The sequence below is a fragment of the Oscarella lobularis genome, chromosome 13 (assembly GCF_947507565.1).
Source record: "Oscarella lobularis chromosome 13, ooOscLobu1.1, whole genome shotgun sequence".
Lineage (NCBI taxonomy): Eukaryota > Metazoa > Porifera > Homoscleromorpha > Homosclerophorida > Oscarellidae > Oscarella > Oscarella lobularis.
In genome coordinates this window covers 406,995-427,036 of record NC_089187.1, presented here as the reverse complement: position 1 = coordinate 427,036, position 20,042 = coordinate 406,995, and the positions used below count along the sequence as shown (strand labels likewise).

The following is a 20,042-nucleotide window of genomic DNA, read 5'->3' as shown; positions in this document are numbered from 1 at the left end:
TCTTACAATTGGCAAGGTGAATTTATATAAAATTTCCGATTTTCGCTCTCCAATTTGACATTAGGGAACTCGGAAATCATTGACTTCAGCGATTACATTTCCGCGAGCAACACGTACAAGGTTGTGGGTAGCTCCAAGGCTCGTATTGGAGCGAAAGAGTTCGATTATTTGGGTAAGAAATGAGAAATTATTCCTATTTTTATTTTGAATTTTATCTTGTTTCCTTCAGGCTATGCTGTCGCCTTTGGCACTTTTAAATTTCACGGAAATACGAATGGTACGAAAGAGTGACGTTGTTATGATGCGTTGACGCGTTTTCTTCTTTTTCTCTCTGTAGAATACATCGCTGGAGTGCCGCGTGCTGACGACTATCGTGGCAGGGTAAGTAGAAAAGAAAAGCGCACCGTCAATTGTATCCTATACTTACTTCTAACCAGATCGTCATACTTTCGTACACCGCGGCTGGAACGGTTTCAGTTTCTCTTTCGAAAACAGGCTTTGAAGTGAGTTTTCAAGAGAAGAAGAAAAAAAAAGATGTGTGATTTCTATTTGAGGTGGGCGCTTATTTCGGTCATTCCGTCGTCGTCGTCGATCTGAATCGCGACGGATACGACGACGTCGTCGTCGGCGCTCCCTACTACACGGGAGAACTACGAGAGCAAGGCCGAGTCTACACGTACATCAACACGCAAAAAGTAGACAAAGAACATCAATCAATATTTCTTATTCGTATTCTTATTCTTATTCCTATAGAGTGACTTGATGCTTGATCGCGTTCTAACGGGACCGTTGGCTCGTGGAACGTTCGGCTACGCAATTGCAGCGGTCGGTGACGTCAATTTGGACGGCTTTACGGGTGCGAGAATCTCGAGACGTCGACCCCCTCCCTAGGACTTATATTTTTTTCTTTAGATATCGTCATTGGGGCTCCCTTCGCCGACGATCCCACCGTTTATCTCTACACGACGTCGCTGAACGGACTCGTCGCGTCGCCGCTTCAAGTACTTGGGGATTTTTCTTCTTGTTCCTTTGGGAGTAAGTAGTGACATTCGTTTAGGTTATTCCATCGTCGAGCTTGAACCTCAATTTTTCGATGCTCGGCTTCGGCGCTGCGCTGGCAGGCGGCGTCGATTTGGACGGGAATAGCTATAAAGGTACGTTAATCGCCACCTAAATTATATATATATAGTTATTGACTATAGATATTGTTGTTGGAGCGTTTCGGTCCGAGAAAGCCGTTGTGCTTCGATCGAAGCCCGTTGCCGTAATCGTTGCTACGCTCGACCTCTCGCCCCAGTTTCTCAATTATCCCAATATAACTGAGTAAGACTTCTTCTGTTGTGGAATTCTCGATTTATTGCTGTTTGACGCGCGCCGGTGTTTCGTTTCAGCTTTGAGGCCAAGTTGTGTCTTCGCGACGCGAGAATCATCGGCGAATCGAATCTGAGTACGCCCCAGGGAATAAGATCTTGATTAATTATTTCTTTTCTCTAGACGTCAATTATGATATCGAAGTGGATAAAGTGCAAAGCGATCGCGGCTTCATTCCGCGAGCGTGGTTCAACGACACGGCGAATTTGGCGAAGAAAAGCGGCACGATCACCGTACCGGCCTGCAAGACATTCAGTCTCACATTGCGAGTGAGAGCAATAATAAGATCTCCTATTCCCAAAACAATTCTCTCCGGCGCAGAGCCAAATCACGAAACTGGTTACCCCGGTGACGGTCGACGTCACGTATCGTCTTCCTCCCGAGCCGAAATTACCGACGTCCGGAGGCAATCCCTTCATACGAGCGCTTCCGTCTGTTCTTCAAAAGAATGCCGATAATTCGCCTCTCGGCGTCTCCGAATCCGTACGCGTTCGTCGCGACGCAATTTTTTTTTTTGTATTTGTATGAGTCTTTATAGGCTTACCTTCTCCGCGGCTGTCGTCAGGATTTTATTTGCGTTCCGGATTTGCGCTTGAAGGGCGTTACAGTGACCAGCAGCGCGACGCAAAAAGAGTCCGTCTGTCTTGTTCTCTCTCTCTCTCTCTCTCTCTCTCTCTATTTTGGATCTTTACGTGCAGGATTACTTTCGTGTCGCTCGGCCTGGACGCTTCGATTTCTCTGCGCGTGCTCGTCGACAATCAGGACGAGGCGGCGTACGCTGCCAAGGTGAGCGTGACGTTTTCGAAGGAGCTCACGTTGGAACGCGTTCTGCTCAAAGTGAGTGAATAGAGAAATTGTGACGTCACTTTTTTTTACTTTTTTTGGGGGGGGCTGCAGACTAATCTGATTGTGTGTTCCAATGAAACGAGAGACAATAACATGATTAAATATACGTGCGACATTGGAAATCCGCTGCACACTAATCAGGAAGTGAGTTTAATTAAAAGCGAAACATATAATGTACTTACTGTATTATTACACTATAGGCCGATCTCACTTTTGTTCTACTGCTCGCTGGCTTGTCATTGACGACGAACGAATTTAGTTTCACCGTCGAAGCTCAAAGGTACGCGAAGGGTTAATAATTTCATAAAAGAAGGGAGGGGGGTTCGACGACCCGGTCTTTTCTCCAGCACCAATCCGGAAAAGAATACGACTTTAGGCGACAACACCGTGGTGGTAACGCCTCCTATTCAAATTACCAAAAGAGCAGATTTTGGCCTTCAAGGGTAAGATGAAATAACGTCTAGTTCATTCGTATTTCCAAACGTTTCTCTAGAACGTCGAAACCGTCTCAAGTGCCCATAGATCCCGCTGATCCGTTCGGTTCTGGACTAACAGCACCTAAAACGATCGAGGACGCCGGACGACAAGTCAACATTTCCTATTTCGTAAGGGGCTCGCTGATATATATATATATATATATTATTGATAATAAGACGATGTCACTCTAGGTGCGAAACCGAGGTCCTTCGCCTATTCCGGAGACGATCGTTTCGATTACGTGGCCGCAGAAAACGACGGACAATCGTTATCTATTGTATCTTACGGACGTCGACGTAAGGAGGACTTTTGACACACACACACAAAGTCTCACCTCAATATGACGTGGGGGTCTTGTATAGGTCAACGGGCCTGCACAGTGCAACGCCGAAGAGCTGAGTCTCCTCAACGCGGGCGACGTACGCATAACTAGGGCGAATCGATATATTTATGCTATTATATGGGATCGTGTTTCTTTGTGTGCAGCTTAAGGAACCGACGCCGTCCAGTAATCGCGGTCTTATTCCCACGGTGAAAGCGAGTTCTCGCGGAAGAAGGGAAGCGGATCAGGTGAACCATGCCGAAGTGTGACGTCATACGTCGAATTCTCTTCTTCTCTTTTTTTTTTCTCGTCAGTGCGGAGCCGATGGTGTCTATGAGACCGCTTGCGCGACGTTTCAATGCAAAGTCAGCGGATTGAGTTCGGGAGAAAAAGTCGAAATCAGACTGCGAACGCGTCTCTTCGAGAACACTCTTCTTCAGGTAATATTTCGTGATGGGAAGAGACGTCAGGGTTTAGTTGCGATTGCTCGCTTTTTAGGATAGGATATTTCTGCTGAATTTGTCTTCCGTTGCTGTTATTAATTTCGATAGCGCTTCGGATCCCGTGCCATTCGATACTACTGGACCAAAGACTTTGCCCAAGAGGATGATAGTGCGAACTTTGACTCCCTTTTTTTCTCCCTGTCGTTTCACGGTTTCCTTTCTTATTCTTAGGTGACTACCGAAATTATCAGTGCCGAAAAGACGGTGGAGGAAGAGGAGAGAGAACCATGGGTCATTCCGGTTGTAGTCGTTTTGAGCTTGCTCTTCTTGGTGCTTGTCATTGCTCTGATGGTTTGGGTGAGTCGTTTTTAGATTTTCTTCTCTTTCTCTAGCGTCCTTCTGTTTCTTTTCTTTTCTAGCGGGGATTCTTTAGGCGTCCGGCTAAGGAGAAGCTGGAGGAAGAGAAGGAGGAACTCGAACATTTGAATTCGAAGGAGAAAATGATTGACGTCAACGGCGACGGATCGGAAGCGTAGCTCGAAAAAAAAGAATGCATTCGCGAAAACGAAACGGCACGGTTAGACGTCTAGAAATAATTCGTCTACGTTTCCCCTCCTCCCCTTTTTTTTCCATTTACCTCATTGATCACGCGTAAGCAATAAACATTTGATTTCCTTTTTGAACCCGGACGCGCGAACCGCGTACACAGGGTGTCTGGAGGATTAGCCTTACACAGGGTGTCTGGAGGATTAGCCTTACACAGGGTGTCTGGAGGATTAGCCTTGAGGTGAAGACAACCCCTGTATAAATAAATATCTCACTCACTCACTCACTCATTCACACTCACGCGTTTAGACTCTAACCTTCGGAAGCGCGTGGAAGCGTAGCTGGAATTGGAAGCGATAATGCGTCAAATCCTGTTCAGCCGACCGTGCGCGCAGTGACATTTTATCTGTAGCCTTTACGAAGGACAGTGATGATACTGGTTCAGCTCCTGCTACTAGCATTCTCGCGCGCCTGCGCGTTCAACATCGACACTCAAGCGCCGATCGTGCGCTCGGGAGCCCACCCGACCGACGCCAAGTATTTCGGCTACAGCGTTGCTCCGTACGCCAACGCCGAAGGAAAATGGTATAACTAGAGAATGATGGCCCGGTGTTCACCGTGTTGCCATCATGCAGAGCCTCCCACCGCTTACCGTACGCGAGTGCATACCATAGTGTGACGTCAAAATTTTTTATGTTGTCACATATTCACGTGGTCATTACAGCCGTAGCTACATGTACTACAGCTCAGTCCTACCTACATACTGTAAATACTTGCATGATTTCAATATTTTCCTAATTAGGCGCTTTTCTGACGTACAGTATTTGATAATGTGCTCAGAATGTGCTCTGTATGGCGCTCTGTATTTGAGGAAGACCTAAGCATGTGTACGGGTCATATTTCCTGTTACCCGTTCACGCGTACATACCCACCCACATACTGTACATGAGTGGATACTTTTGATTGTGACGTCAGAGCGTGACAATCAAAACTGTCGTTTCGGTTTCTCAGCGCATTTATAACACCGAAAATAGCACAGATCAATTAGAAACAAGGTTTCTAAGCATTTTTCCGTTTATGAAAGAAAAAACGCTTTATTAGCGCCGTAAATCGCCTTTTTCTGGTCACCGTTTTGGGCCCTATGTCACGCATGCGCCGTACAAAAAAAACGGGTTTTAGGTGACGTCACAATACGGAGCGTGACGAACAGACAGACAGACAGACAGACAGACAGACAGACAGACACTTCCGGCCCTAAGATCACGTTTGAGACAGCCTCCCTCCGCCGTTATACGGGCTCGCAAACTGCGTTTGCCACCCCGTACAACTGCGGTGGTCGGCTCAAAAGGGACGACGCGCAAACGCATAGAAAGCGATAAATCGGTCTAGGATTCTCGTCGGTGCGCCACTCGACGATTCGGACGGAATGGAGCGATTCGGAGCGCTCTATCGATGCAAACTCGCTAAAGACTCCAAGTGCGAGCCGTTCACGGGCTATCCTGGTGAGAAAAGAGTGGTATTAGTAGCCTTCTCAGTAATTTTTTCTTCAAGATCCCATAAGAGAGCTAGACCCCCTATCTCCGGGTGTATGGCGCGATCGCGATCATGTTCACAATCAGTGGCTGGGAGTGTCCGTGGCAGCGAATCCCAACGGAATCATTGTGGTACATAAATACACGTATAAATGATTAAATATTTGAATTAATTGTCTGTTTTAATTAAAGACTTGTGCTCATCGTTACGTCGACTTTAGGGCGAATTTTCAGCGTTACGATCCGATTGGTCGATGTTTTCTTTTCAATTCGACATTCCATATTCGACCCGTTTTGGCTCCGTGCAAGAACAGAACAGAAGGAATCTACGGTTTCAGCTTCTGTCAAAGCGGAAGTGACGTGGCCTTGGCAAACGTAGAACGACTAATAAAAGTAGACTTTGCGTTGCTCGCAAAACGATTCCTCTAGGATGGAAAACAAATTCTTCTCGGAAATCCCGGCACTTTCAATTGGGCGGGTAATTAATTAATTAAATTAATAATGACGGTCTTCAATTAAACTCGACTACGTAGGAAACATGGATATTGTTAATTCCAGCGATTACAAGACCGTCGCCCTCTCTTATGCTAGTGATGTTGGATCGTCCGAAATAGGATATGTGGGTAAGGAAGAAACGACAAGTTTTTTCTTTTGATTTTGATTGATTTCTTTCCTCCCAGCCTACTCCGTCGCTTTTGGCTCATTTAAATTCTACGAGAGCACAAACGGTTTAGTAAAGAAAATAATTTTTCGTGTTTGAATATTTATTGGCGTTTTAGAATTTGTTGTCGGAGCACCTCGCTCAATGGGCTACACGGGCAGAGTACGTATGCAATGAGTAGAACTAGAACGGCATCTCGAATTCTCCTCTAATATTTTATCAAGGTGATCGTACTTCGCGAGACATCAGTTGGAAGAGTCTCAGTTTCAGTCGCAAAAAGAGGCTCTCAAGTGAGTTACTCGAGATTCTAACAAGAAAAAAAGTACTGACTCTATTTCGTTTTTGAGGTGGGCGCTTATTTCGGTCATTCCGTCGTCGCCGTCGATCTCAATCGCGACGGTTACGACGATCTCGTCGTCGGCGCTCCCTACTACACGGGACAATTGCGAGATCAAGGTCAAGTGTACACGTACATCAACACGCAGAACGTAAGCAAAAGAACCCACGATAAATTACTACTACTAATAATAATTATTATTATTATAGAACGATTTCATGCTTGATCGTATTCTAACGGGGCCGTTGGCTCGAGGAGCGTTCGGCTATGCGATTGCGACCGTCGGTGACGTCAATTTGGACGGCTTTACGGGTATGAGAATATCGAGGCATCGGGGGGCCCCCCAAGACTCATTTTTCTATTAGATATCGTCATTGGGGCTCCCTTTGCCGACGATCCCACCGTTTATCTCTACACGACGTCGCTGAACGGACTCGTCGCGTCGCCGCTTCAAGTACTTGGGGATTTTTCTTCTTGTTCCTTTGGGAGTAAGTAGTGACATTCGTTTAGGTTATTCCATCGTCAAGCTTGAACCTCAATTTTTCGATGCTCGGCTTCGGCGCTGCGCTGGCAGGCGGCGTCGATTTGGACGGGAATAGCTATGCAGGTACGTTAATCGCCACCTAAATTATATATATAGTTATTGACTATAGATATTGTTGTTGGAGCGTTTCGGTCCGAGAAAGCCGTTGTGCTTCGATCGAAGCCCGTTGCCGCGATCGTTGCTACGCTCGATCTCTCGCCCCAGTTTCTCAATTATCCCAATATAACTGAGTAAGACTTCTTCTGTTGTGGAATTCTCGATTTATTGCTGTTTGACGCGCGCCGGTGTTTGCGTTTCAGCTTTGAGGCCAAGTTGTGTCTTCGCTACACGGGAATCATCAGCGAATCGAATCTGAGTACGTCCCCAGAGAGGGGGAATGTAGATCTTGATTAATTATTTCTTTTCTCTAGACGTCAATTATGATATCGAAGTGGATAAAGTGCAAAGCGATCGCGGCTTCATTCCGCGAGCGTGGTTCAACGACACGGCGAATTTGGCGAAGAAAGGCGGCACGATCACCGTACCGGCCTGCAAGACATTCAGTCTCACATTGCGAGTGAGAGCAATAATAAGATCTCCTATTCCCAAAACAATTCTCTCCGGCGCAGAGCCAAATCACGAAACTGGTTACCCTGGTGACGGTCGACGTCACGTATCGTCTTCCTTCCGAGCCGAAATTACCGACGTCCGGAGGCAATCCCTTCATACGAGCGCTTCCGTCTGTTCTTCGAAAGAACGCCAATAATTCGCCTCTCGGCGTCTCCGAATCCGTACGCGTTCGTCGCGACGCAATTTTTTTTTTGTATTTGAATGAGTCTTTATAGGCTTACCTTCTCCGCGGCTGTCGTCTGGATTTTATTTGCGTTCCGGATTTGCGCTTGAAGAACGTTACAGTGACCGGCAACGCGACGCAAGAAGAGTCCGTCTGTCTTCTTCATTTTTTCTCTCTCTTTTTTTTGGATCCTTAATATGTGCAGGATTGCTTCGGTGGCACCTCTTAGTGCATCTATGGTGGCGCTCGGCCTGGACGCTTCGATTCGTCTGCGCGTGCTCGTCGAGAATCTGGACGAGGCGGCGTACGCTGCCAAGGTGAGCGTGACGTTTTCGAAGGAACTCACGTTGGAACGCGTTCTGCTCAGAGTGAGTGAATAGAGAAATTGTGACGTCACTTTTTTTGACTTTTTTGGGGGGCTGCAGACTAATCTGATTGTGTGTTCCAATGAAACGAGAGACAATAACATGATTAGATATACGTGCGACATTGGAAATCCGCTGAACGCTAATCAGGAAGTGAGTTTAATTAAAAGCGAAACATATAATGTACTTACTGTACTATAGGCCGATCTCAATTTTGTTCTACTGCTCGCTGGCTTGTCATTGACGACGAAAGAATTTAGTTTCACCGTCGAAGCTCAAAGGTACGCGAAGGGTTAATAATTTCATAAAAGAAGGGGGGGAGGTTCAACGACCCGGTCTTTTCTCCAGCACCAATCCGGAAAAGAATACGACTTTAGACGACAACACCGTAGTAACGCCTCCTATTCAAGTTATCAAAAGAGCAGATTTTGGCCTTCAAGGGTAAGATGAAATAACGTCTAGTTCATTCGTATTTCCAAACGTTTCTCTAGAACGTCAAAACCGCCTCAAGTGCCCATAGATCCCGCTAATCCGTTCGGTTCTGGACTAACAGCGCCTGAAACGATCAAGGAGGCCGGACGACAAGTCAACATTTCCTATTTCGTAAGGGGCTCGCTAATATATATATATATATATATATATTATTGATAATAAGACGATGTCACTCTAGGTGCGAAACCGAGGTCCTTCGCCTATTCCGGAGACGATCGTTTCGATTACGTGGCCGCAGAAAACGACGGACAATCGTTATCTATTGTATCTTACGGACGTCGACGTAAGGAGGACTTTGACACACACAAAGTGCCACCTCAATATGACGTTGTATAGGTCAACGGGCCTGCACAGTGCAACGCCGAAGAGCCGAGTCTCCTCAACGCGGGCGACGTACGCACAACTAGGGCGAATCGATATATTTATACAATATTATATGGGATTGTGTTTCTTTGTGTGCAGCTTAAGGAACCGACGCCGTCTAGTAATCGCGGTCTTATTCCCACGGTGAAAGCGAGTTCTCGCGGAAGAAGGGAAGCGGATCAGGTGAACCATTCCGAAGTGTGACGTCATACGTCGAATTCTCTTCTTCTCTTTTTTTTCTCGTCAGTGCGGAGCCGAGGGTGTCTATGAGACCGCTTGCTCGACGTTTCAATGCAAAGTCAGCGGATTGAGTTCGGGAGAAAAAGTCGAAATCAGACTGCGAACGCGTCTCTTCGAGAACACTCTTCTTCAGGTAATATTTCGTGATAGGAAGAGACGTCAGGGTTTAGTTGCGATTGCTCGCTTTTTAGGATAGGATGTTTCAGCTGAATTTGTCTTCCGAAGCTGTTATTAATTTCGATAGCGCTTCGGATCCCGTGCCATTCGATACTGGACCGAAGACTTTGCCCAAGAGGATGATAGTGCGAACTTTGACTCCCTTTTTTTCTCCCTGTCGTTTCACGGTTTCCTTTCTTATTCTTAGGTGACTACCGAAATTATCAGTGCCGAAAAGACGGTGGAGGAAGAGGAGAGAGAACCATGGGTCATTCCGGTTGTAGTCGTTTTGAGCTTGCTCTTCTTGGCGCTTGTCATTGCTCTGATGGTTTGGGTGAGTCGTTTTTAGATTTTCTTCTCTCTTTCTCTAGCGTCCTTCTGTTTCTTTTTCTTTTCTAGCGGGGATTCTTTAGGCGTCCGGCTAAGGAGAAGCTGGAGGAAGAGAAGGAGGAACTCGAACATTTGAATTCGAAGGAGAAAATGATTGACGTCAACGGCGACGGATCGGAAGCGTAGCTCGAAAAAAAAGAATGCATTCGCGAAAACGAAACGGCACGGTTAGACGTCTAGAAATAATTCGTCTACGTTTCCCCTCCTCCCCTTTTTTTTCCATTTACCTCATTGATCACGCGTAAGCAATAAACATTTGATTTCCTTTTTGAACCCGGACGCGCGAACCGCGATGACGCGTGTAAACTCTAACCTTCGGAAGCGCGTGGAAGCGTACCTGGAATTGGAAGCGATAACGCGTCAAATCCTGTTCAGCCGACCGTGCGCGCAGTGGCAAGCGACATTTTATCTGTAGCCTTTACGAAGGACAGTGATGATACTGGTTCAGCTCCTGCTACTAGCATTCTCGCGCGCCTGCGCGCTCAACATCGACACTCAAGCGCCGATCGTGCGCTCGGGAGCCCACCCGACCGACGCCAAGTATTTCGGCTACAGCGTTGCTCCGTACGCCAACGCCGAAGGAAAATGGTATAAAAAGGAACGACGCGCAAACGCATAGAAAGCGATAAATCGGTCTAGGATTCTCGTCGGCGCGCCGCTCGACGATTCGGACGGAATGGAGCGATTCGGAGCGCTCTATCGATGCAAACTCGCTAAAGACTCCAAGTGCGAGCCGTTCACGGGCTATCCTGGTGAGAAAAGAGGGGTGGCATTAGTAGCCTTCTCAGTAATTTTTCTTCAAGATCCCATAAGAGAGCTAGACCCCTTATTTCCGGGTGTATTGCGCGATCGCGATCATGTTCGCAATCAGTGGCTGGGAGTTTCCGTGGCTGCGAATCCCAACGGAATCATTGTGGTACATAAATACACGTATAAATGATTAAATATTTGAATTAATTGTCTGTTTTAATTAAAGACTTGTGCTCATCGTTACGTCGACTTTAGGGCGAATTTTCAGTATTACGATCCGATTGGTCGATGTTTTCTTTTCAATTCGACATTCCACATTCGACCCGTTTTGGCTCCGTGCAAGAACAGATTAGAAGGAATCCACGGTTTCAGCTTCTGTCAAAGCGGAAGTGACGTGGCCTTGGCAAACGTAGAACGACTAATAAAAATAGACTTTGCGTCGCTCGCAAAATGATTCCTCTAGGATGGAAAACAAATTCTTCTCGGAAATCCCGGCACTTTCAATTGGGCGGGTAAATTAATTAATTAGATAATAATATTGGTCTTCAATCGACTCGACTACGTAGGAAACATAGATATTGTTAATTCCAGCGATTACGAGACCGTCGCTCTCTCTTATGCTAGGGATGTTGGATCGTCCGAAATAGGATATGTGGGTAAGGAAGAAATGAGGAGTTTTTTGATTTTGATCAATTTCTTCCCTCCTAGCCTACTCCGTTGCTTTTGGCTCATTTAAATTCTACGAAAGCACAAACGGTTTAGTAAAGAAAATAATTTTTCGTGTTCGATTATTTATTTATTGGCGTTTTAGAATTTGTCGTCGGAGCACCTCGCTCGATGAGCTACACGGGCAGAGTGCGTAGAACGGCATATCGAATTCTCCTCTAATATTTTAATCAAGGTGATTGTACTTCGCTATACATCGGTCGGAAGAGTCTTGGTTTCAGTCGCAAAAAGAGGCTCTCAAGTGAGTTGTTCTAACAAGAAAAAAAGTACCGACCTCTATTTCGTTTTTGAGGTGGGCGCTTATTTCGGTCATTCCGTTGTCGCCGTCGATCTCAATCGCGACGGTTACGACGATCTCGTCGTCGGCGCTCCCTACTACACGGGACAATTGCGAGATCAAGGTCAAGTGTACACGTACATCAACACGCAGAACGTAAGCAAAAGAACCCACGATAAATTACTACTAATAATAATTGTTATTATTATAGAATGATTTCATGCTTGATCGTATTCTAACGGGGCCGTTGGCTCGAGGAGCGTTCGGCTATGCGATTGCGACCGTCGGTGACGTCAATTTGGACGGCTTTACGGGTATGAGAATCTCGAGGCATCGGGGGCCCCCGAGACTCATTTTTTCTATTAGATATCGTCATTGGGGCTCCCTTTGCCGACGATCCTACCGTTTATCTCTACACGACGTCGCTGAAGGGACTTGTCGCGTCGCCACTTCAAGTTCGGAATACACCGTCTTGGATTTTTTTGGGAGTCACACTTTTTTTGGGGGGGGGGTAGGTCATTCCATCGTCGGGCTTGAACCTCAATTTTTCGATACCCGGCTTCGGCGCGGCGCTGGCAGGCGGCGTCGATTTGGATGAGAACAGCTATGGAGGTATACACGTCGGTTGTTAATCGTCGCTTAGTTTATTTATTGATTTTGACTCTATCTATAGATATTGTCGTTGGAGCGTTTCGGTCCGAGAAAGCCGTCGTGCTTCGATCGAAGCCCGTTGCCACTATTGTTGCCACGCTCGAGCTCACGCCTAAGACTCTCGTGTATCTCACAACAAATCAGTAAAGATTAGTTATTAATGTATTAGAACGTGACTCAGTGAATTCCTCTTTTTAATTAAATTAGATTCAAAGCCGAATTGTGCATGAAGTATGATGGAGTCGTCAGAGAATCAAGTCTAAGTACGTGGGCGGATAAATATAGATCTCGATTACAATCTCTCGTCTCCAGACGTTGAATTCAGTATTGAAGTGGATAGAAGCCGAAGTGTCGTGGGCCTTAATCCGTGGGCGACGTTTAGTGGTCCAGCGAAATCTGCAAAGGTGAGCGGCACAAGAAACGTCACAAGCAATTTCGCCTGCACGACATTCAGTCTCGTAGTGCAAGTAAGAAAGTGCCACGGCCTTTTAATTAATGCTAATACTAATAAATTATTAGAGTCAAAGCGAGACGCTGATTAGGCCGCAAGAAGTGATCCTCGACGTCGCCTACGCTCTTCCTCCGGAGCCTCGAATGCCGTCGTCATATGGAGGAAATCCTCCCATACGACCACTTTCGCCGGTTGCTCGAAACGGCGTGCAAACGAACTCGGTCTGTAACATATTCTTTCGTCTCATTAAAAAATGACGCCGATTTCTCGCAGGTTTTCCTCGTTAGTGGCTGTCGCGGAAATCAAACGTGCATTCCCGATTTGCGCGTAGCAAGTGCTCGAGTAGTGAGCGGCAGTGGAGAAACGTGAGTTCCCTCTCGATTTTTCGAAGGCATTGTCTTATGCGTATGTGTACGTACATCTATAGAGTTTCGTCCGTGTCGCTTGGTGAAGACAATTTGGTTAATCTGACAGTGCTCGTCGAGAATCGAAAGGAGACGGCGTACGCCGTCAAGGTGAACGTGACGTTTCTGAAGGAGTTGAAACTGAAACGGATTTCGTTGAACGTGAGCGAGAAGTCGACGAGAGATTACAAAGGGTTTTTTTTTAAATTCTTCGACAGCAAAAGATGATATCGTGTACAAACGAAACGAAAGGCGACGCTTTGGTTACGTATACTTGTAACGTAGGGGATTCGCTGGCATCCAATAGTCAAGTGAGGATATACGGATCCTCCTTTTTTTTATTTTTTATTTAATTAATATTTTCAGGTTCGACTAGACTTTGTTCTGTTGCTTGCGAGCGTATCATCGACGACAAATAAATTCAATTTCACCATTGAAGCAGAAAGGTATATATTATTTGTGTGGCCAATCGCAATGAAGTCCCTTTTTTCCAGTGCCAATGCCGAAAATGGAACGTTGCACGACAACGTCCTGACAACGCCTTTTATTACAGTGATCAAAAAAGCCGATTTTGGTCTGCAAGGGTAAAACGATAACAATTATTTAATTATTTAATTAATCTTTTTTATTTCAAATTTTTCTTCTCTAGCTCGACGCCAAGCCAAGTCTCCATAGATCCTGCTAATCCGTTCGGTTCTGGACTGATATTGCCCAAAACAATAGAGGAGATTGGACCATCAGTTGTCCATACTTATATTGTAGGTTCGCGAACAAATGATTGAACTAGTGACTCTACTTTTCTCTAGGTGCAAAATCGCGGTCCTTCGCCTATTCCCGAGACGGTCGTTTCAATCACGTGGCCACACAGAACCGCTGACAATCGATATCTATTGTATCTTACTGGCGTCGACGTAAGGAGACTCGGTGCATTTGATTGGAGTAGGCATCTCCCGTGTATAGGTCAAAGGACGTGCAAGCTGTAACGCTGAAGAATTGAATCTCATCAACGCAGCCAACGTATTGACTCTATAGGGAATACTGGTATCCATTGTATGTATACTCACTGGTGTGTAGCATTTACAGCCGACCCAAGCTACTAGCTTCACAGACAGTCGACTCAATTCTACAGTCGTGCTACAGAATCGTCGAAGAAGAAGAAGAAGAAGAAGAGAAACGGACATCGTTAGCCGCTGATAGTCTATATAGCACTTTTGACGGTAATCTTGATTTTGCTTAGACAAGTGGCTGTGAAGCGGGAGGCGTCTATCAGACCGATTGCGTTACTTTCCAATGCAAGATCAGTCAGTTGAGCGCGAACGAAACGGTGGACATCAAGGTGCAGGCACGTCTTTACGAGCAGACACTTCTTCAGGTTTAATTAATTAGAACGAGAGAATTTCTTTGTTTTTGTAATGTCTTTCTTTTTAGGATAACATTCTCAATCTGACTTTGTCTTCGGTCGCTGCGTTCGACAGCAGTCCGAATCTAGTGCAAGTCGTAACTGGATTGAATACCTTGCTCAAAAAGACAGCAGTACAATATTTTATCTTTTTTAATTAGTCGATTAATTTTTCTTTTTTCAGGTGATCACCAATATTGTCAGTGCTGAAAAGCCAACGATAAAGGAAGAGAGAAAGCCTTGGGTCATTCCGGTCGTAGTTGTTGCAAGTGTTGTGTTTCTGACTCTTCTTATTGCCCTATTAGTTTGGGTGAGTCTCCTACACAGTGCATCGCTTTTGTTTGTCGCTCTAGCTTTTCCCGTTTGCTTTTAGTTGGGATTCTTTAGGCGTCCGGCTAAGGAGAAACTCCAAGAAGAAAAGAAGCAGTTGAATGCGGAAAACGAAGGCGAAGGTTAGCTAATTAATTAATTAACTGGCTGGGTTGCGCAGCGTTTATTTATGGCTTTTTTTTTGTTGTTACTTATCACACGCACATCCCGCCAAAAACCACGCGCACGCGTGAGAAGTCAACGTGTCTGCACGCACATGTATCGATAAACTCCGCGAAAGCGTCGATGACGCGTCAATTCCAACCCACAACTCCTGTATTACTGCGAAGGAGGTCGCGGCAGCAGAAAAAATGCTCGAAACAATATTGCTCGCCGCCGCCGCCGCACTCTTGCAGGCGTCCTCGCGCGCGTGCGCGACGTACATCGACGTCGAAGCGCCAATCGTGCGCAACGGATCGAATTCGACCGCTGCCAAGTATTTCGGCTACAGCGTCGCGCCGTACGCCAACGCGAACGGCAAATGGTGCAAAGAAAACGACGAATATACGCGAACCGATCGCGATTTCGATCGTAGGATCCTCGTCGGTGCGCCACGCGACGATTCGGACGGCGTGGAGCGCTTCGGAGCGCTCTATCGATGCAAGCTCGTCACGGACGCCGAATGCGAGCCATTTACCGGCTATCCGCGTGAGAAAACAATCAAATTCGCTAGGCGCCTAATGCGATTTTTTATCGCCAGCTCTTTTGAGAGAGTTCGACGACGTTGATAGCCAAACTAAAGATCGCGATCAAGTCTACGATCAGTGGTTAGGCGTGTCGGTCGCAGCGAAACTCAACGGAATCGTCGTGGTAATAAAAATGCACGCTTGTCCCTTGGGAGGGCCCTCCCCCCGAAAAATCGTGACGTGCGCGTGACTGCTCAAGTTTCTAGACGTGCGCTCATCGCTACATCGATTTTACGAAGAACTTTCACACTAGTCGACCGATTGGTCGATGTCTCCTATTCGACTTCCAATTCAAATTTTTGTCCGTTTTGGCTCCCTGCAAGTACAGAACGATTGGAGTGACGAAATTCGATTTCTGCCAGAGCGGCAGTGGCTTGTCTTTGTCCGATGTAAAGATGCAGGGAAATCCTTCACGAATTGTCTCTATCTCTCTCTAGGATGGCAATGCTATTCTTCTTGGAAATCCAGGGACTTTCGATTGGCAGGGTAAGGCGCATCTCGCTTCTCGTCTTCTCGTTGTTTGTATTGGCCTTATTATATATAATAGGAAATGTCGATGTAGTCGATTCGAAATCCTATGGATCCATTACTTATTCGTTGGATGGTGACCGTGCTAACGGTTCTAATTATCAGTATTTGGGTAATTAGAGATTCTTATCAGTGATTAAGATCAATTAATTAATTAATTAATGCGTTTCTTAGCTTATTCCGTTACTTTTGGTTCTTTCAAGTTTCGCGGAAACACTAACGGTAAAAAGAAAGATAAAGATTCGGGGATGTTGTTTTTTTTCAATTATCTGGAGTTTCAGAATTTGCTGTCGGAGTGCCCCGTGCAAATCATTATAATGGCCAAGTAATGATACCATTCGAATTCCAAACTCTGAATCGATTTTAAAAGGTGATAATATTCTCATACGATATTGGATCCAATTCGCCTATTCACTCAGTCAACGGCTCTGAAGTGAGTTTGCGTCACACATCGGTTTAAATGAGTAGATGTCTTTTTTTATTTAAACTAAGGCTGGCGCCTACTTTAGCCATTCCCTTGTCGCCGTCGATCTCAATCGCGACGGTTTCGACGATCTCATCGTCGGGGCTCCCTACTACACAGGAGTGCGGCGAGACCAAGGTCGAGTCTACACCTACATCAACACGCAAAAGGTAATTATTTTAATTAATCAAACTTTTATAGAATCGTATCGATTAGAGTGACTTTGAGAGTGGCAGTGTGCTCACAGGACCGTTGGCTAGAGGATCGTTTGGATACGCTATTGCTACGGTTGGTGACGTCAACATGGACGGTTTTATTGGTGAGAAAAAAAGACGGGAGTCGCTCTCCTTCTCAACTCAACGTCTAGATATTGTCGTTGGGGCTCCCTTTGCTGACGATCCTACCGTTTATTTATACACCACGTCACTAAGTGGTCTCGTCGACTCGCCACTTCAAGTCAGTTAGAATTAATTAGAATTTTTTTTTGGTGATTTCATTTCCAAAGGTTATTCGCTCGTCGAGTTTGAACGTGCGTTTTGCCGTGCCTGGCTTTGGCGCGGCGCTGGCCGGCGCCGTGGATTTAGATGACAACGGCTATCCAGGTATGTCTGGAAATGACTTTTCTTTCGTCGGTCTTTAGACTCGGCCCATGCTAGATATTGTTGTTGGAGCGTTTCTGGCTGAGAAAACTGTCGTGCTTCGATCGAAACCCGTTGTCGCTATCGTAGCGGCACTGAAGCTTATACCTCAATATCTTATTTACAAGGAAACTGAGCGGTAAGACGATATAGTCTCCTTAGCTCTGGGTGGGAATTTTCTTTCAGATTTGAGGTGGAATTGTGTATGAAGTATGCGGGAGTCCTGAAAGAATCGTTTCTGAGTAATAGGGATTTTTCGCTAGAAGGGAGGGGGGCTGTCTTAGTTTTTTTTTTCTTAGACGTTGAATTTGAAGTTGAATTGGATGCAGAGCACAGCAAACGCGGCTTCGAGTCGCGAGCGTCGTTCAACGGCACGGCGATGATGCCAAAGAGAGCGGGAAAACGTAGAATCGCGGCGCAATTCGTCTGCCAGACGTTCCCTGCCACGTTACAGGTAAGAAATAGAAATAAGGCAATGTATCTCATTTTTTTTGGACTGCAGGCTAATCTTCAACCTTTGGCTTCGCCTATGGTTGTTAACGTCACGTATGGGCTTCCTCCGGAAGCGAAAGTGCCGTCATCTGACGGAAATCCTATCCTTCGTGGCCTCGCACCCGTTCTCCGATCCAACGCCACCGTTAACGTTTCCGAATCCGTAGGCTGAAGGAGAAATTAGGCTTCGTGTGCATTTTTTGTTGTTTTTTTTTAATTTAGGCGTACTTTCGACTCAGCGGCGTTTCCGACTTGCGAGTGGTGGACGTCGCCGTGAGAAGCGGTCACCGGGAAAGAAAGTCGGTTCTATTTTTTTCGGAGGGCTTAGCTGTGGAAGTTTTTTGATGCAGGATTTCGTCCGTGTTGCTTGGCGACGACACGTTGATTCGCCTGAACGCGAGAGTGGAGAATTGGGGCGAGGCGGCGTACGATGCCAAGGTGAAAGTGGCGTTTACGAACGAATTGAAAATAGGAAACATATCTTTGAATGTAAGTCCTTTATATCTTCTGGTCCTCACGAGGGATGAGATCATTTTGCAGCGAACGCCGATTTCGTGTCGAAATGAAACGAAAGGCTTCGAATTGATTGTGTACTCATGCGACGTCGGCGATCCATTGGCATGGAAGGGACGAGTAAGTATACCCTATTAAATAAAATAAGAAAAATATTTATTCTATTCAGGTTGACCTGGAATTTGTTTTGCTTCTTGCTGATGTGGCATTGACTACAACCGGATTCAATTTCACTATTGAAGCAGAGAGGTACTGTATGACAATATTTGCAATGCCTAACTTAGGCTAAGAAACAATATCGTTTCAGTCTCAATCCCGAAAACGGAACTTTGAACGACAACATCTACGCGACCCCCTTCATTAGTTTGATCAAAAACGCAAATTTCGGCATTGCGCAAGGGTAATTTTTTTGTTGCGTTAGATTTAGGATTTCAAAAAAAATGTCTTAGGATTTCAACTCCGAATCGCGTAGTTCTTTACCGCATTCAGTCGCGCCCTGCGGGGCTAAATTCCTCTGACGTCAGTCGATCAATCAGTCATTCTTATTATGTACGTTTCGAATATCATGGAAACCGGGTTTTTATCAATCTCTTTATTTAGGTGCAAAATCGCGGTCCGTCGCCCGTTCCCGCTACAGTTGTCACAATCGCGTGGCCTCTGCGGACGAGTGACAATCAATATTTATTGCGTCTTACTGGCGTCGAGGTAAACAACATCAAATGATTTATTTTCAAATTTGAGTTCTTTTCTTTTAGGTGTCAGGACCTGGACAGTGCAACGCAGAAGAGCTTGGTCTCATCGATCGAGCCCTCGTATGACTAGAGGCCCCCTTCCTCATTTCTTTTATAAAACGTTGGTGCAGGTTTCAGCTGCTACGGTCTCTACATTGCACGCTATTCCAACGTCAGAATCGGTAAGTCACTACAGAGACTCCCCGCGCGATGGGTCTTAGAGATGCCTTCTCTCTAGCTAGACGAGTGCGGAGTGAGCTTCTATCAGACCTCCTGCGTGACGTTCCAGTGCAACGTCAGCCGACTGAATTCAGGAGATGAGGTGGATATCAAGGTGCAAGCACGAATCTTCAAGTACATTCTTCCCGAGGTAATTTGGAGTTCTCTCCTTTGAGATGAATTAGGGTGGGTTGCTTTTAGAGGTACGATGACGTAGCCGAGTTGTCTTCGGTTGCCGTCATTCGCCTTGGGAAGCTTCCGAGTCCGGTGGAAGTCGCCACTGGATCCGATAGTCTAGTCAAGAAATTTGTGGTGCGTGATTCAATTTTTTTTATGTATCTCTCTCTTTCGATTTTTCTATTTTCTTTTTGGAAGGTGACGACTCGTGTTGTTCGCCTTGATGAAAGGACGAAAGAGGAAATGTGGTGGATACTGCCGCTTATCATCGTTTCGAGCTTAGTTTTTCTCGGATTGGTCGTCGCTCTGATGAAATGCGTCAGACGTCTCCTCTCGCATATGGCGGCGTTTCAATCACGCGTTTTCTCTCTTTAGATGGGATTCTTCGAGCGTCCGGATAAGGAGAAACTGGCGCAAGAAAAGAAAAAATTCGAGCAATCTGAATAAAAAAGTAAGTATTTATATATGACTGTAAAAAAGTTTTTGACGTCACACAAACGATAGCTAATTAATTCCTAAAGGGGCCCCCTAAACGCGTGCGAACTGACACTAAAAGGGACCTATATCCCCGACGTTGCATGTCATTGTTGTTTTTGTTGTTCTATGGTTACCCTTCGCACGAGACAGTATGCATTCTTCGGTTGTTAGCTCGCGTCTTAGTATTGACCGTCTACCCGCGATAAGACAGACAGCCCACTGCGCAGAACGATC

At 45.9% G+C, this 20,042-nt stretch overlaps 4 protein-coding genes across 4 annotated transcripts; all 4 read left to right on the top strand.

Annotated features, from left to right (window-relative positions):
- Nucleotides 1-6: 6 nt before the first annotated feature.
- On the top strand, nucleotides 7-4,142 carry LOC136194983 (integrin alpha-V-like). Its single transcript, XM_065984244.1, has 26 exons — nucleotides 7-16; nucleotides 65-172; nucleotides 230-277; nucleotides 338-381; nucleotides 438-503; nucleotides 555-695; nucleotides 754-856; nucleotides 913-1,001; nucleotides 1,058-1,154; nucleotides 1,203-1,323; nucleotides 1,392-1,447; nucleotides 1,495-1,640; nucleotides 1,693-1,854; nucleotides 1,910-2,004; nucleotides 2,070-2,208; nucleotides 2,269-2,361; nucleotides 2,418-2,497; nucleotides 2,565-2,660; nucleotides 2,711-2,822; nucleotides 2,886-2,990; nucleotides 3,057-3,113; nucleotides 3,181-3,264; nucleotides 3,331-3,456; nucleotides 3,515-3,628; nucleotides 3,691-3,816; nucleotides 3,879-4,142. Exons 7-26 carry the CDS (start codon nucleotides 763-765, stop codon nucleotides 3,993-3,995), a joined length of 2,109 nt encoding a protein of 702 aa, XP_065840316.1. The 5' UTR covers nucleotides 7-16; nucleotides 65-172; nucleotides 230-277; nucleotides 338-381; nucleotides 438-503; nucleotides 555-695; nucleotides 754-762; the 3' UTR covers nucleotides 3,996-4,142.
- Nucleotides 4,143-4,392: 250 nt separating this feature from the next.
- Nucleotides 4,393-10,130, top strand: LOC136194974 (integrin alpha-V-like). The gene is made up of 30 exons (XM_065984234.1): nucleotides 4,393-4,590; nucleotides 5,395-5,507; nucleotides 5,557-5,669; nucleotides 5,730-5,912; nucleotides 5,967-6,015; nucleotides 6,071-6,160; nucleotides 6,218-6,265; nucleotides 6,317-6,360; nucleotides 6,423-6,488; nucleotides 6,546-6,686; nucleotides 6,745-6,847; nucleotides 6,901-6,989; nucleotides 7,046-7,142; nucleotides 7,189-7,309; nucleotides 7,379-7,434; nucleotides 7,490-7,635; nucleotides 7,688-7,849; nucleotides 7,904-7,998; nucleotides 8,057-8,219; nucleotides 8,277-8,369; nucleotides 8,418-8,497; nucleotides 8,565-8,657; nucleotides 8,708-8,819; nucleotides 8,887-8,991; nucleotides 9,045-9,101; nucleotides 9,171-9,254; nucleotides 9,319-9,444; nucleotides 9,503-9,613; nucleotides 9,676-9,801; nucleotides 9,867-10,130. Exons 1-30 carry the CDS (start codon nucleotides 4,436-4,438, stop codon nucleotides 9,981-9,983), a joined length of 3,138 nt encoding a protein of 1,045 aa, XP_065840306.1. The 5' UTR covers nucleotides 4,393-4,435; the 3' UTR covers nucleotides 9,984-10,130.
- A 133-nt stretch (nucleotides 10,131-10,263) lies between these two features.
- Nucleotides 10,264-15,086, top strand: LOC136194975 (integrin alpha-V-like). The gene is made up of 30 exons (XM_065984235.1): nucleotides 10,264-10,445; nucleotides 10,497-10,609; nucleotides 10,661-10,773; nucleotides 10,834-11,016; nucleotides 11,071-11,119; nucleotides 11,174-11,263; nucleotides 11,316-11,363; nucleotides 11,419-11,462; nucleotides 11,509-11,574; nucleotides 11,626-11,766; nucleotides 11,822-11,924; nucleotides 11,977-12,065; nucleotides 12,126-12,222; nucleotides 12,284-12,404; nucleotides 12,469-12,524; nucleotides 12,574-12,728; nucleotides 12,781-12,933; nucleotides 12,986-13,077; nucleotides 13,140-13,278; nucleotides 13,335-13,427; nucleotides 13,483-13,562; nucleotides 13,611-13,700; nucleotides 13,766-13,874; nucleotides 13,923-14,027; nucleotides 14,077-14,133; nucleotides 14,191-14,298; nucleotides 14,354-14,488; nucleotides 14,545-14,649; nucleotides 14,700-14,825; nucleotides 14,889-15,086. The coding sequence occupies exons 1-30, from the start codon at nucleotides 10,291-10,293 to the stop codon at nucleotides 14,970-14,972; spliced, it is 3,099 nt and encodes a 1,032-aa protein (XP_065840307.1). The 5' UTR covers nucleotides 10,264-10,290; the 3' UTR covers nucleotides 14,973-15,086.
- Nucleotides 15,087-15,152: 66 nt separating this feature from the next.
- LOC136194976 (integrin alpha-8-like) lies at nucleotides 15,153-19,969 on the top strand. Its single transcript, XM_065984236.1, has 30 exons — nucleotides 15,153-15,368; nucleotides 15,420-15,532; nucleotides 15,585-15,694; nucleotides 15,777-15,959; nucleotides 16,008-16,056; nucleotides 16,118-16,210; nucleotides 16,273-16,320; nucleotides 16,380-16,423; nucleotides 16,469-16,531; nucleotides 16,591-16,731; nucleotides 16,778-16,880; nucleotides 16,929-17,017; nucleotides 17,067-17,163; nucleotides 17,218-17,338; nucleotides 17,386-17,441; nucleotides 17,499-17,653; nucleotides 17,702-17,854; nucleotides 17,914-17,990; nucleotides 18,042-18,180; nucleotides 18,232-18,324; nucleotides 18,374-18,453; nucleotides 18,512-18,604; nucleotides 18,654-18,753; nucleotides 18,805-18,909; nucleotides 18,960-19,016; nucleotides 19,067-19,117; nucleotides 19,174-19,305; nucleotides 19,356-19,466; nucleotides 19,530-19,649; nucleotides 19,707-19,969. The coding sequence occupies exons 1-30, from the start codon at nucleotides 15,196-15,198 to the stop codon at nucleotides 19,776-19,778; spliced, it is 3,021 nt and encodes a 1,006-aa protein (XP_065840308.1). The 5' UTR covers nucleotides 15,153-15,195; the 3' UTR covers nucleotides 19,779-19,969.
- The last annotated feature ends 73 nt before the right edge of the window (nucleotides 19,970-20,042 follow it).

Bases quoted from the DNA above. Each gene is read 5' to 3' on its own strand.
- LOC136194974 (XM_065984234.1), top strand. From the start codon at position 4,436: ATGATACTGGTTCAGCTCCTGCTACTAGCATTCTCGCGCGCCTGCGCG. The intron at 8,220-8,276 runs GTGAGTGAATAG...GGGGGGCTGCAG, and splicing joins TGGAACGCGTTCTGCTCAGA to ACTAATCTGATTGTGTGTTC. The intron at 9,614-9,675 runs GTGCGAACTTTG...TCTTATTCTTAG, and splicing joins CTTTGCCCAAGAGGATGATA to GTGACTACCGAAATTATCAG.
- LOC136194983 (XM_065984244.1), top strand. From the start codon at position 763: ATGCTTGATCGCGTTCTAACGGGACCGTTGGCTCGTGGAACGTTCGGC. The intron at 2,005-2,069 runs GTCCGTCTGTCT...CTTTACGTGCAG, and splicing joins AGCAGCGCGACGCAAAAAGA to GATTACTTTCGTGTCGCTCG. The intron at 2,362-2,417 runs GTGAGTTTAATT...ATTACACTATAG, and splicing joins CGCTGCACACTAATCAGGAA to GCCGATCTCACTTTTGTTCT.
- LOC136194975 (XM_065984235.1), top strand. From the start codon at position 10,291: ATGATACTGGTTCAGCTCCTGCTACTAGCATTCTCGCGCGCCTGCGCG. The intron at 10,446-10,496 runs GTATAAAAAGGA...AAATCGGTCTAG, and splicing joins GCCAACGCCGAAGGAAAATG to GATTCTCGTCGGCGCGCCGC. The intron at 14,299-14,353 runs GTTAGCCGCTGA...GATTTTGCTTAG, and splicing joins GAAGAAGAGAAACGGACATC to ACAAGTGGCTGTGAAGCGGG.
- LOC136194976 (XM_065984236.1), top strand. From the start codon at position 15,196: ATGCTCGAAACAATATTGCTCGCCGCCGCCGCCGCACTCTTGCAGGCG. The intron at 15,695-15,776 runs GTAATAAAAATG...TCAAGTTTCTAG, and splicing joins AACTCAACGGAATCGTCGTG to ACGTGCGCTCATCGCTACAT. The intron at 18,181-18,231 runs GTAAGTCCTTTA...ATCATTTTGCAG, and splicing joins TAGGAAACATATCTTTGAAT to CGAACGCCGATTTCGTGTCG.